The sequence below is a fragment of the Lontra canadensis genome, unplaced genomic scaffold (genome assembly GCF_010015895.1).
Source record: "Lontra canadensis isolate GAN:19392208 unplaced genomic scaffold, GSC_riverotter_1.0 scaffold57, whole genome shotgun sequence".
Lineage (NCBI taxonomy): Eukaryota > Metazoa > Chordata > Mammalia > Carnivora > Mustelidae > Lontra > Lontra canadensis.
In genome coordinates this window covers 3,414,411-3,428,013 of record NW_022631051.1, presented here as the reverse complement: position 1 = coordinate 3,428,013, position 13,603 = coordinate 3,414,411, and the positions used below count along the sequence as shown (strand labels likewise).

The 13,603-nt window shown below is 35.1% G+C and overlaps 1 protein-coding gene across 8 annotated transcripts in view; it reads right to left on the bottom strand.

The window, feature by feature from the left end:
• The window catches only part of ARHGAP28 (Rho GTPase activating protein 28), a 243,897-nt gene that overhangs the window by 85,024 nt on the left and 145,270 nt on the right, over positions 1-13,603 (bottom strand). For all 8 annotated transcript variants that reach the window (XM_032875717.1, XM_032875716.1, XM_032875722.1 and 5 more), the window contains exon 3: positions 3,006-3,223. In XM_032875717.1, coding sequence (XP_032731608.1) covers positions 3,006-3,223 — 218 coding nt within the window. The remainder of the gene's footprint in view (positions 1-3,005; positions 3,224-13,603) is intronic.

Below are 13,603 nucleotides of genomic sequence, written 5' to 3'. Positions count from 1 at the left end.
AGCATTTTTAATTTCGGTGTAATTAGATTTCATTTCTGCACTAGGAGATTCTCTAGTGTCTTTTATGCTTTTTTTTAAGCCTAGCTAGTAACTTTATCATCATTATTCTGAATTCTGGTTCTGACATTTTCTTATATCCGTACTAACTAGATTTGGGGCAGAGAGTATTACCTCTGGTTCTTCCTTTTGTTGTGAATTTCACCTTCTAGTTGTTTTGTCCAAAGAAAAATAGATGAACAAGAGAGCAAAATAAAAAATATCAACCACGATCCCAGTAAAATATACACTAGACAAATCTGAAGAGGTCAGTAAGCAAACAAGAAGAGGAAAAGGTGGGCAGAGAATATAATCTTAGAGATGGACAGAAAACATTAATCCACTTGATCCTGGGTGTATTTTGGTCTATTTGTTAGAGAAACTAAATCCCAAAATTGTAAAGAAAGAAAAACTTCTACATATAAGAAAATAAAACTGAATACAGTAAAATGAAGCCCAAAATGAAGAATATATCTATAAAATGTAAATGCAAAAATTAAAATTTAAAAAAAAAACCTTAAAAACAAAGAGTTGATGAAATAAGAAACTAGGTAAAAAGGAAAAAAAAAACAAATTTTAAAATGAAATACAAAAGATTCATGAGAAATTCTATATACTATATAAATTCTATATACTATTTTCCCTTATCGCAGGAGTTTTTTAGTTCTGTGTGATCCATAAACTTGGTATTTGCCCAATGCTCCTGCTGGACTTCTGGGAGAGGTTTTGAGATTCTGAGAATCTGTTGCATGGATTCTCAGGTGTCTTTGCCTGGGCGGAACTGTACCACCCTTGCCAGGCAGCCGGCCTCAGTGTAAGCTATTTCAGGTTGCTCTCTGTGGCTTTTGTTCCCTGAAGGCTTTTCACATCACTTTAGAGGATGAACAAAAAAGTAAAAATGGCAGTGTCCTGATCTGCTGAACAACCAGTGTCCCCACTCTTCAGTGCACCCTCAGGGAAAAGCAGTTAATCCCTTCTGTGTGTGCTAAATTCTGCAGACTCCTGCGATGCACACCCACACAAATCTTCCAGGGCCATTGCCCTTGCCCATCATAAGTGTGGCCCTCTCTCTGCCTTTGCTAGAGTTCAACCCAGTTTCCAAAACCTGCATATTATGGAAAAGTAAGACACCCTTCATTTATTTTTACACTTAAAGCCCCAGTGAGTAAGTGCCCACTTTATATTTTCCTTGAGGGTCTAGGTAAAAGAGGGAAGAACACTGTTTCTATGTGACAAGAAGTCCAAAGCTTTAGAAAACATAAAGAAGCACTGTATGCATCTTCTTGAGTACCTGCAAGATACTGTTTCTATGTGACAAGAAGTCCAAAGCTTTAGAAAACATAAAGAAGCACTGTATGCATCTTCTTGAGTACCTGCAAGATTCAGAGAAGCTGCAGATACTCTATTTTGTAATTTGCTAGGTTAGAGGAAAAATCTTAGTCTGAAGTAAGTAGAAACAGAAATGGGAAAGGAAACATACAGACCAAGAAACATACAGACCAAGTTCTTAGGAATCTCTTGAAACGATCTGGGGGATAAACGTAAAATGACCCAGGGAATTTACACCAGCAGGGTAAACCTTTTCTTTGATAAGTATCTTGGCCAAGACTCCCATGGCTAAAGCCCTTACTTCAAGTTGTAGGTGTTACTTTTACTCAAATACAGATATAGAAATCTTGCCTTCCACAAAGATATAGGTTTCAACTAGGATGAAAACTGAAACAGCACAGAAAAAGTGCACTGCCTCAGATATATCATTTTGTACTGTGGAAAGTTCTAGAACTGTACTGCTCAATACATTAGCTCTAAGCCATATGTGGCAATTTAGATTTAAATCAATTAAGATTAAATAAAATTAAAATTTCAGTTCCTTATTCACACTAGCTACATATTGGACACACACTAGCTGTCCTTTTGGAAAGCACAGAAATCATTTCCATCACTAGAAAGCTCTAAAGGACAGTGCTATTCTAGGGCATTATCAGCAAAAACACAAAGACCAACTTGGAAATATGAGCTATTCTGACAACTACCCAGGTTGAATCAGGTATCTAAGAGAAGATATGACTTTTAGATAACCTAAAGTAACTCAAATTGGAGGCTGCCTTCAAGCAAGCCTGCTACCCAATATTCTTGAAGTTTTAATTTATGTCTTATTGATAACAAACTAAGTAGTAAGAAACACAGATCAGAGTGATTAACTAACTTGTCCCAGGCAACTATCTATACTATAGCAGAATATCAAGTTTCTTTTTTTTTTTTCCTATATATCCCCAAAACGCCAAGAATTCTATCTGCATAGAACCTAATGTAGGATATAGGATCTTGCACACTGAATGTATCCAGTAATACTGGTTGCATCACTGATGCAATTATTGATTTCAATGATGCAATGAATGAAGGAATAAATGAGTAGAGCTAGTAGTAAAATAGAGCAATAGGAGAACATGACTAAGAGCCTCAGAAATAAGATTGTGGCCACAGAATTGCTAAGGGTGAGCTGGAATTTCAACCAGCCCTTTCTCAGAAAACATGTGATGCTTTCCTTATGTTTCTGAATCATTCTCTTGCCCACTTAATTAATGCTGTATCTTTCACTTTTCACCGCTTGCTTAGAATACTTTGGACCCACTTCCCTGGGAGTCCTTTATCTGTTCACAGAATTTCCATCCAGTGCTAGATTTATTAAGTAAAGTCTCTGTGAATCCTAGGCACAAAGATTTGTTCCATTACCAAATAAGTTATTCTCAACTCAATAAAGAAGAGAATAAATTTAGTGTTGAGGGAGACTGCTCTAGGGGGGATAAGGAATGACCGCTTAAGTTTCAAATTTGTAAAATTTTGCAATCTGCTGTCTGCTTTAGTTTTCTCTAAAAGAGACAAGATGACCAACTTTTTCTAAGATCTTTTTCATGTTCTCCCTCTCACCCCTAATCAAGCCAAAATTCTGAGCCATGTTCATTACTTACAGGAGATTCACTGACTCCAAAGATGTCTCTGACATCCCGAACAGACTGCTTGTTCTTTTTTCTCATGGTTTGAGTGTAAGTATTATATCTCTTTTTCACAGCAGCTGCTTGGGTTCGAGTCAGTGTAGAGAGCAAGGCTTTGCCATCCTCCTCTTCATTACCCGAGATCAGGGTTGATAAACCCACGTCTTGCAACCACTCAGCTTCAAGTTCTCCTTCTGAAAAATAACATTACCAAGAAAAGGTTAGAACAGTCTGCATTTGATTAGACAACATGTGTATCTACAGCCCTGTTAATATCAGTGTATTAGGAAGTGTCAATAAACACTATAATAAAGGCCATCTTGGACCCTGAGGGCATGTTAAGTGAAATAAATCAAAGACAAATACTGTATGATCTCACTTCTATGTGAAATCTTAAAAGAAAACAAAAATAAACAAACAAAAACCTCACAAGCTCATAGATACAGAGAACCAACTGGTAGTTGTCAGAGGTAGGAGGTAGGAGGTAGGTGAAATTGGTGAAGGGAGCAGAGGTATAAGCTTCCTGTTATAAAATAAGTCATGGGGATGTACTGTACGGCATGGTGATAATAATAATTAACAATACTATATTGTAATATTAGAATGTTGCTAAGAGAGTAGATCTTAAACAGTGTAATCACAAGAAAAAAATCTAACTATGGTGATAGATGTAAACTAGACATTGTGGTGATCACTTTGTAATGTATACAAATATCGTATCATTATGTTGTATACCTGAAACTAGTATGTCATATGTCAGTTATATCTCAATTTAAAAAAAAGAAACCATCCTTTTTTCCGAAGTAATTCTGGGAAAGGCCTATAGGAATGAATTAAAAATCCGTATATTTTTAAAGCATTTATTTATTTGAGAAACAGCAATGCACGTGTGTACAAGTGGGAGGAGGGGCAGATGGAAGAGAGAGAGAGAGAAAGAGAAGCAGGCTCCACTCGCACTCAGAGCCTGACACAGGGCTTGATGCCATGACCTTGAGTTCACTACCAAAATCAAGAGTCAGACGCTTAACTGACTGAGCTACACAGCGCCCCATACAATATTTTTTAAATAAGTCAATTTTTTGAGTATCTTCTAGGAGAGTAAGGTTAATTGGCCATTTAGTAAGGTAATTTTCTTTACCAGAGTGTTAAATATAAGCCATATTTGGACTTCCAATCTCAAACAATGATAAAATATGAATATTTAAACTAACTGTAATGGAAAAAGAGTGGCTTAGTGGTACAGGAAAGGGTTTTTTAATCACTCAAATTCTGGTTTAAATCCCAATGCAACCATTTACTAGGTGAATGGCTTTGGAAGATTTTTAGATATCTCTAGGTTTCTGTCCTGTTAGCAAAATTGAGTAATAATAAGATGTATCAGATGACTCTAAGGATTGTTTTATCAATTTATTCATGAGAGATGGCAAAGACTCTGGAACAGAGGATGAATTCAATAGATATTCATTCTCTTGCTTTTCACCAAAAGTCTGAACATTAGGTAATCTTTCCTTTTTTTCAGAAGGAAACTAAAAAACCTGAAATTCATCATAATGAGGGTTAGATGCTATTGTAAATTAGATATGCAGAAATAATTTTAAAAATTCAGAATAACAACATCATGTAACAGAAAATTCACTAAAAAAAATTCCTGGAAATATACTACACAGGCATTACCTGAATGAGGTTTATTTAAAGTGCAGATTAGACTGATTTATAAATAGCCTGTCAAGTCATCAATCTAAGACTCTTGGGGCTCTGCTTACATTATTTCATCACTGGTATATGAACAAAGCCTCCTAAATGTACTTTACAGGTTCAATTTCTTAGCTAGGCAATCTTTTCTTTGCTATCTTGTTTCTATTACTCATTTCCTTTATAAGCTATCCCTTTAACAGAAAATGCAAAGGTAAACATAAGCTTATTAGCCTTAATCTAAAATAATAAACCTTTTAAATTAGTGAGCTCTGACTTTGAAATCTTCCTTTACTTAAGCCATAGATAAGATTTTCATTTTTAAGAAAAAATTTACAAAAACATTTAATATTAAAGTTTTAAAATCTGGAATTTTTCCTCCCTCCACCTCTGTAAACAGTAATCAAAGAGTAGAAGGAAGGAGTAATAGGTGTTAAGATATACTAAGGGTGAGGATGGTCTAAATCCTTTCACTCAGACTACAGAAATCTGTAGAATATATATTCTCCATAGGAAAGAAATATCTCAGAGTAGAGATAAGTGTTATTCCTGTAGCATTGCTAAATTATGGAAACTGATACCCTGTGTTCATCACTCCAGTTGCCAAATACATAACTTCCACATAGAACACTCCTTTGAATTTCAGCTCCATATATCCAACTACCTACTCATCCAACTATCTACTTGACTCCATCAGTCATATATTAAACTCAGCGTGTTCAAACCTGAACACAAACCTTCATTCCCAACTCTAGGCCTTTTTCAGTATTCTACATTTCAGTTAATGAAACCTATCATTCAACTATCCAGTTTGGCAAAGAAACTTAGGAAACATTATTGACATCTCCATCCTTTACATATCAAAACCAATATATCACCAAGACTTTTTGATATTAATTCCTCATTATTTCTCAAAAATTTTCCACTTTATTTATCTCTTCTGCTCTGACCCTGGTCCAAGCTACTATCTTGTCTCACCTGAACTGCTGCAGAGCCTCCCTTCTGTTTCTCCCATTCTGGACTCCCCTTCTAATCCATTCTCCATACTGTAACTAAATTAGACCTGGGTACCTGGGTGGCTCAGTGGGTTAAACCTCTGCCTTTGGCTCAGGTCATGATCTCAGGATCCTGCTCAGCAGGGAGACTGCTTCCTCCTCCCCCTCTGCCTGCCTCTCTGCCTACTTGTGATCTCTTGCTCTGTCAAATAAATAAATAAAACCATTTTTAAAAATTAAAAAAAAATTAGACCTTTCCAAATGCAAGTATAAGCCCTTTTCTAAAATAATGCCACAGTTCTTCCTTGCTCTTGGGGTTAAGCATAAAACTCTTACATGGCCCACAAGACCCAAAGCCACTGACTTTCCTTTCCAAGTTTGTACCATGCTCTCTTCTTTCTCCCCTCTCTAGCAGTGCTGGCTTACATTTGGTTCCTCAAAAGTTCCATGCTATATTTTGTTACAATGCCCTTGGACATGCCAATCCTTCTATTTGGTCCCCTAATTACTGGTCAGTGAATCTTTCGGATCTCAGTTTATTCATTTCTTCCTCAATGAAGTCTTTTTTTTTTTTTTTTCCCTGAACCCTTCAGTCAAGGTTAGGTCCTACTTTTACCCATCCGAATCCTGCTGTTTGTGTTTTTCCTTCAAATATATTCCCCCCAACATGCATCTAGTTATATCATTTCATTAGTTATTTTCTTTCCTCTGAGATTATAAACTCCATTAGAGCAGGAAACATTTCTGTCTTTGTTTATAACTCTGACACCAACATACAATGCCTACACAGATTAGGTACAAATATTTGTGAATTAATTCTCAGTCAAAATATATAATTATTCTAAGTCAGAAAATGAATGAAAAACATCAACTTTTGGAAATGAGTGTAGTTATCATACATATCATTCTGTAATGAAAATCCACCAGATCTGTAGCTTTGTTAGAGAAAGATATCAAAAAAAGGAATAAAATCTTTCAGTAAAGGTAGAGTAGCATGTATAGAAATAACAATTCTGTGTAAAACAATTATGAGCTCTGAACTAAGTACATAAAATAACTATTTAAGGGAATGTAGAAGCATCAAGTATAAGCAGGGACTGAAAAATAATTAAATTTTGGTACAAAATGTACTGTGAGATTTACATCTACACAACTTTTCCACTGAGGTCATTTTCCAATCACTACACTATACAGAGTATGTAGGACACAAACAGAAAACCATAGTCTTACTAATTTCAAGAGTCACAGGATGGAGTACAGGATTATTAGGATATCTGGAAAGTGAGGGGCATATTCCTGTTAGGAGGGAGCCTCACCAGAGAGAGCTCCAAAATCTGTGCATAAACTCTCATCAAATCCTTGACTAAACATTAAACCAAAAAAGTGTATGTGAAACTCCAGGCATCCTACTGAAAAATAGCAGCCAAAAGGCTAAAATAAATGAGCCAGGCTGCATAGAGCAGAAAAGATGGTGTACAACCAAGTGAACTGTAGAACTGAAATTAACTCCCTTTAGAGAAAGATAGTGGGATACAGTCTCTAAAACATACCATAATGTTATAATATTAAATTATCAAAGAGTCCCAAAAAAATGGACTAATTTGGCATGAGAAAAGATCATCATTAGAAAGTACCTCTGACGACTTTGATGCTGGACAAGGACTTTAAGGGAAAGATTCTCATGAGTGAAGAGAGAATTTCAGCAAAGAAATGAAAAATATAAAAAAGAAACTAAAAGAACTAACACATAAATTATAGAACTAAAATTAAAATATATTAAGTAAAAATCTTGCTGGAAGGGCTTAACAGTATATTAAAGACTATAAAAGAAAGGGTTGGTAAACTTGAAGATTACAATAATATAAATTATCCAATCTGAAAGACATAGAAAAGTATTTTAAAATATTTAAAACAGAGTCCAAGTTACCTATTGGGAATGTTAAGTTTGACTTTTAGAGAAGAAAGCCAGGGTTACAGAAAAAATTATTTGAAGAAATAATGTCCAAAAGTTTCCAAACTTTGTTGAAAAACCACCTAGCTTAACTAACACCAAGTAGGTCACATACAAAAGAAACTGCACTTAAGCACCTTAAGGACAACCTGCTGAAAACCAAAGAGAGAGAAAATTTGAAAGCAGTCAAAGACAACAGATTACATCAGGGGAACAACAATATGCATGCGCAGACTCCTTATTAGAAACAGTAGAGGTCAGAACACAGATGACATTTAGAATATCCAAAATGAAAATAAAAACCTGTTAACTGATAATTTCATGTCTAGCAAAAATACTCTTTAAGAACAAAGGTAAAATAGTTATTATCATATGAATAAAAACTAAGAAGTTTATTGCTGCCAACTTGCTCTGTAGTATATACAGAGTGCTTCAGGCTAAACGGAAAAGATATCAAAGGGATACCAGATATATAAAAAAGAAATAGTGAAAAGTTAAAAATGCAGATATTGGTTTCTTTAAAAGATATACAGCTACTTCCTCTTTCCCTGAAATTGAGTCTTAAAGCATAAAGATATTACTTAGACACAGTAAGGCAGGTGTTTATGCAGAGAAGCAGGGTGGACTGGGATGTTGTAGCCCAAGTGGGATGAGCAGGGCAAGCATGAAAAATAGAGGAACTTGATACTATATGGAGAGATTGATCAAGTAAGTATATATGTTTAAGATAGTGGAAGCCAGTTTTCTTCTAAGAAAGGAGTCACAACAGGATATAAAATCAATGCACAGAAATTGGTTGCATTTCTATACACCAACAAAAAGACAGCAGAAAGAGCAATGAAGGAGTCGATCCCATTTAAAACTGCACCCAAAATCACGAGATACCTAGGAATAAATCTAACCAAAGAGGCAAAGGCTATGTATTCAGAAAACTATAGAATGGAATACTCACGAAAGAAATTGAGAAAGACACAAAGAAATGGAAAAACATTCCATGCTAATGGATTGGAAGAACAAATATTGTTAAAATGTCTATGCTACCCAGAACAATCTACACATTTAATGCAATCCCTATCAAATTACCATCAACTTTTTTCATAGAAATAGCAAAAATAATCCTAAAATTTGTAGGGAAACAGAAAAGACCCCAAATAGCCAGAGGAATGTTGGGGGAAAAAAAAAAAAAACAAACACAGATGGTGGCACTACAATGCCAGACTTTAAGCTCTATTACAAAAGCTGTAATCATCAAGATGGTATGGTACTGGCACAGAAACACACAGATCAATGGAACAGAATAAAGAGCCCAGAAATGGACCCTTAACTATATGGTCAACTAATCTTCAACAAAGCAGGAAACAATGTCCAATGGAAAAAAGACAGTCTCTTTAACAAATGGTGTTGGGAAAATTGGACAGCCACATGAAGAAATATGAAGCTGGATAATTTCCTTATATCACACACAAAAATAGACTCAAAATGGATGAAAGACATTTTGTCTTTCATAAATGTGAAACAGGAATCCATCAAAATCCTTGAGGAGAACACAGGCAAATAACTCTTCGACCTCAGCCACAGCAACTTTTTCCTAGACATATTATCAAAGACAAGGGAAGCAAGGGCAAAAATGAACTATGGGACTTCATTAAGATAAAAAACTGTACAGCAAAAGAAATAGTCAACAAAACCAAAAGACAACCAACAGAATGGGAGAAGATATATGTAAATGATTTATCAGATAAAGGGCTAGTATCCAAGATCTATAAAGAACTTATCAAACTCAACACCCAAAGAACAAATAGTACAATCAAGAAATGGGCAGAAGACATGAACAGACATCTCTCCAAAGAAGATATCCAAATGGCAACAGACACATGAAAAAGTGCTCAACATCACTTGGCATCAGGGAAATATAAATCAAAACCACAATGAGATACCGCCTCACACCAGTGAGAATGGCTTAAATTAACAAGTCAGGAAATGACAGATGTTGGTGAGGATGCAGAGAAAGGGGAGCCCTCCCTACACTGTTGGTGGGAAGGCAACCTTGTGCAGTCCCTCTGGAAAATAGTATGGAGGTTCCTCAAAACCTATGACTCAGCAATTGCACTACTGGGTATTTACCCTAAAGATACAAATGTAGTGATCTGGAAAGGGACCTACAGCCCAGTGTTTACAGCAGCAATGCCCACAATAGCCAATCTATGGAAAGAGCCTAGATGTCCATCATGGACATCTAGGATAAATGGATGGATAAAGAAGATGAATGGATAAAGAAGATGCAGCATACGTAAACAATGGAATATCATGCAGCCATTAAAAAAATGAAATCTTGCCATTTGCAACGACATGGATGGAACTAGAGGGTATTATGCTAACGAAGTAAGTCAATTATAGAAAGACAATTATCATATGATCTCACTGATAGCTAGAATTTGAGAGACAAGGCAGAGGATCATAGGGGAAGAGAGGAAATAATGAAACAAGATGAAACCAGAGAGGGAGACAAACCTTAAGAGACTCTAAAATCTCAGGAAAGAAACTGAAGACTGCTGGAATGGAGGGGGGTGGGAGGGATGGAGTGGCTGGGTGACAGACACTGTAGAGGGTATGTGGTATAATGAGCACTGTGAATTGTGTAAGACTAATAAATCACAGACCTGTACCCCTGAAACAAATAATACATTATATGTTAATATATTTGAAGAAATAAAAATTTAAAAAAATTTCGTGTGATGATGGAAATGTTCTATGTACATACTGCCCATTACGTCACTAGACACATTTGGATACCAACACTTGAAATGTGGCAAGTATGATTAAGAAACTGACTTTTAATTGCATTAATTGTAATTAAGATACATTTATATTAAAATTGTGATGTGTTGTGTTAATGGCTATTATATTTGACAGCACAGATAGAAGCAAGAAAAGACCATTAGCAGTTGGGTACACAGAAAGCCTGGATTTTTATTTTTAAATTCCAGTTGTTACTAAAAGAATTCAGGACTCGTCAGGGAAAAGATTGATTCCAGAGCTGGTCAGGGAAAGTATGAGTTGAGCTTGGAAACTCTTATTGTGACAAAAAGTAAAAAGAACTGCTTAAAGAAGGGAGAGTCATATCAAAATAACATGAAATCCAGTTTATAAGATTGCTATTGGTCAAAGATGAGACATTTGGACATCAAAATACATAGTAATCATAAAGAATTATAATCCATTAGATAAAAAATATCCATGAGTGCACTTGAATATAAATTAATAAATGTATAAATAAACAGCAAAAACAGAAAATAAAATATCAATCAAAGCCAAATTTTACATGTACACAAAGCAGGTTTAAAAAATGTGACTAGAGCTTCTAGGGCCATTGCCACTCTTATTCTGGCAGTGGCCCACTGTCACTCTTGAATCAAGTGTACTATACTTATCTACCCAATAAACTCTGTAACTCCAGCTCCCCTCCCCCTCCCAAAAAAGAAAGGAGTCACAAATATGGAAAGGGAAGAGTAGAATTAACCTAGCAGTATTAGATTAGAACTGAAGGTATAAATATGAACTCATGTATTTTAACGTATTTAGTTTTAGAAATATAGATGTAAATGTTTATGTATGTATATATACATTATATTGTATATATAAGTATACACTGTTGTACAAGTACGTATGTGTACATGTGTGAGTATGCACAGATATACGCATATGTACACTTATATATAGGCACACATATTCATATATATTCCCTAGCTGTTTCCCAGGTCAAGTATGGAACACTTTCAACATCAAAATAAATGATAATGAAAGATAACTCACTAACAACCCACTAAATAAACCAGGAGCCTGTTCTGATATAAAGAAATAATTTGATAACTTGATATAGAATGGGATATTTACAGAGTTTCAAAGAACCTCCCACTAAAATATGTATTGACCACAAAGATGAAAGGAGTACTTTTACATGGAAAAATCTTGTATATCACCACCTGAAGTGATCCAAGTGGACACCATCATTAATGGGAAAATCAAAACCATGTGATAGGGTGCAATGAGAAGAACACAGCATCATAACCTGCCAAAGATGAAGAATCTGAATCTGAATCATCAAGAAACATTGAGACAGGGCACCTGGGTGGCTCAGTGGATTAAAGCCTCTGCCATCAGCTCAGGTCATGATCTCAGGGTCCTGGGATGGAGCCCCACACCGGGCTCTCTGCTCAGTGGCGAGCCTGCTTCCTCCTCCCTCTCTGCCTGCCTCTCTGCCTACTTGTGATCTCTGTCAAATAAATAAATACAATCTAAAAAAAAAAAAAAAAAAGAAACATTGAGACAAATCCCAGCAAAGGAACATTACACAAAATAGCCTATAATCTTCAAAAGCGTCAAGGTTATAAAATCAAAGAAAAACTAAGAAACTATTCTATACTGTAAAGAAACAAAAGAAACATGACAATAAAGTGCAACAAGCGATTCTGAACTAGATTCTTTTATTGTAAAAGATAATATAGAACATTTAAGTTCTGGGTAACAGGATAAGGACTGGATAACAGCAATGTATCAAAAATAATTTCTTGATTTTAATATTTATATTGTCATTATATAGAGGATGGCTACATACACAGAGAGACAAATCCACAGGCCAAACCATCAGAGATGAAGATTTTAATAACTTCCTTTCAGTAACTGATAGAATAACTAGAAAAAATGTCTGTGTATACAAATATATATCACATAAAACTAAAATATATAATATATGATATCACACACACACAAACACACATACACACACAACACATATATAAATATGTAAAGACCTAAGATAACTGGGAATAACAAGGGTTGGCAAGTTACTGACAAATGATCAAATTGTTCCAAATTTTAAAAAGTTATTTAAATTATATTTGTAATTTTTTATAAGTTTTAAATTATTTCACAATAAAAAATATATAAGTCCATATAAATAATGTTATATTGATGTGATACAACATGTGTATATGTTATATATTTGACAACAGTATAAAGTACTGTACAGGAAGGGAAATGAAATTATACTGCTGTAAAATCCTCTCATTTTATACGAAGTAGTGCAATATTTACTCCAAGTAGATTATGGTAAATTAGAAGTAAATATTATAATACCTGAGCAGTAACTTAAAAAAAAAAAAAGCAGTATAGTTAAGATGCATATAAAGAAACTATAAAAAAAACATGAAAAAGAGACAAAGAGTAAAAGGATGGAAAATGATATACCACACACACACACAGTGACCTTAAGAAAGCCAGAGTGAGGGTCACCTAGGTGGTTCAGTGGGTTAAGCATCTGCCTTCAACTCAGGTCATGACACTGGGGTCCTGGGATCCAGCTCTGTGTCGGGTTCCCAGCTCAGTACCCCCTCCACTGTTGCTCTCCCCCTCAAATAAATAAAATGACGAAGAAGAAGAAGAAGAAGAAGAAGAAGAAGAAGAAGAAGAAGAGGAAGAAGGAGAATTGTTAGACAAAGGGGACTTTAAGACAAGAAGTATTAAAATATATTAGGGAGGGTAAGTTCAAATGGGCCAATTTAACAAACAGGAATAGTAATCATAAATGTATATGCTACCTAGTAACAGTTTTAAAACATGAGGCAAAAAAAAATGACAGAATCAGAGGGAAAAATAGACACACAATCCAAGTTAGAGATGTTAACAACCTTCTCTCAATAACTGACAAAAAAATTAGGCAAAAATTAGTAACAGTATAATAGATTTGATCAAATGTACCAACCACCTAAACCTAGTGGGCATTTACAGACCACCACACTATGCAACAATGATAGAACATGTTCTTTTTAATTGTACATGGAACTTTGGCCAAGACAGACCATATGCTGAGCCAAAAAATAAGTCTAAATAAATGGCAAAAGTTGAAGCTTACAAACTGTTACCTAATCATAACATAA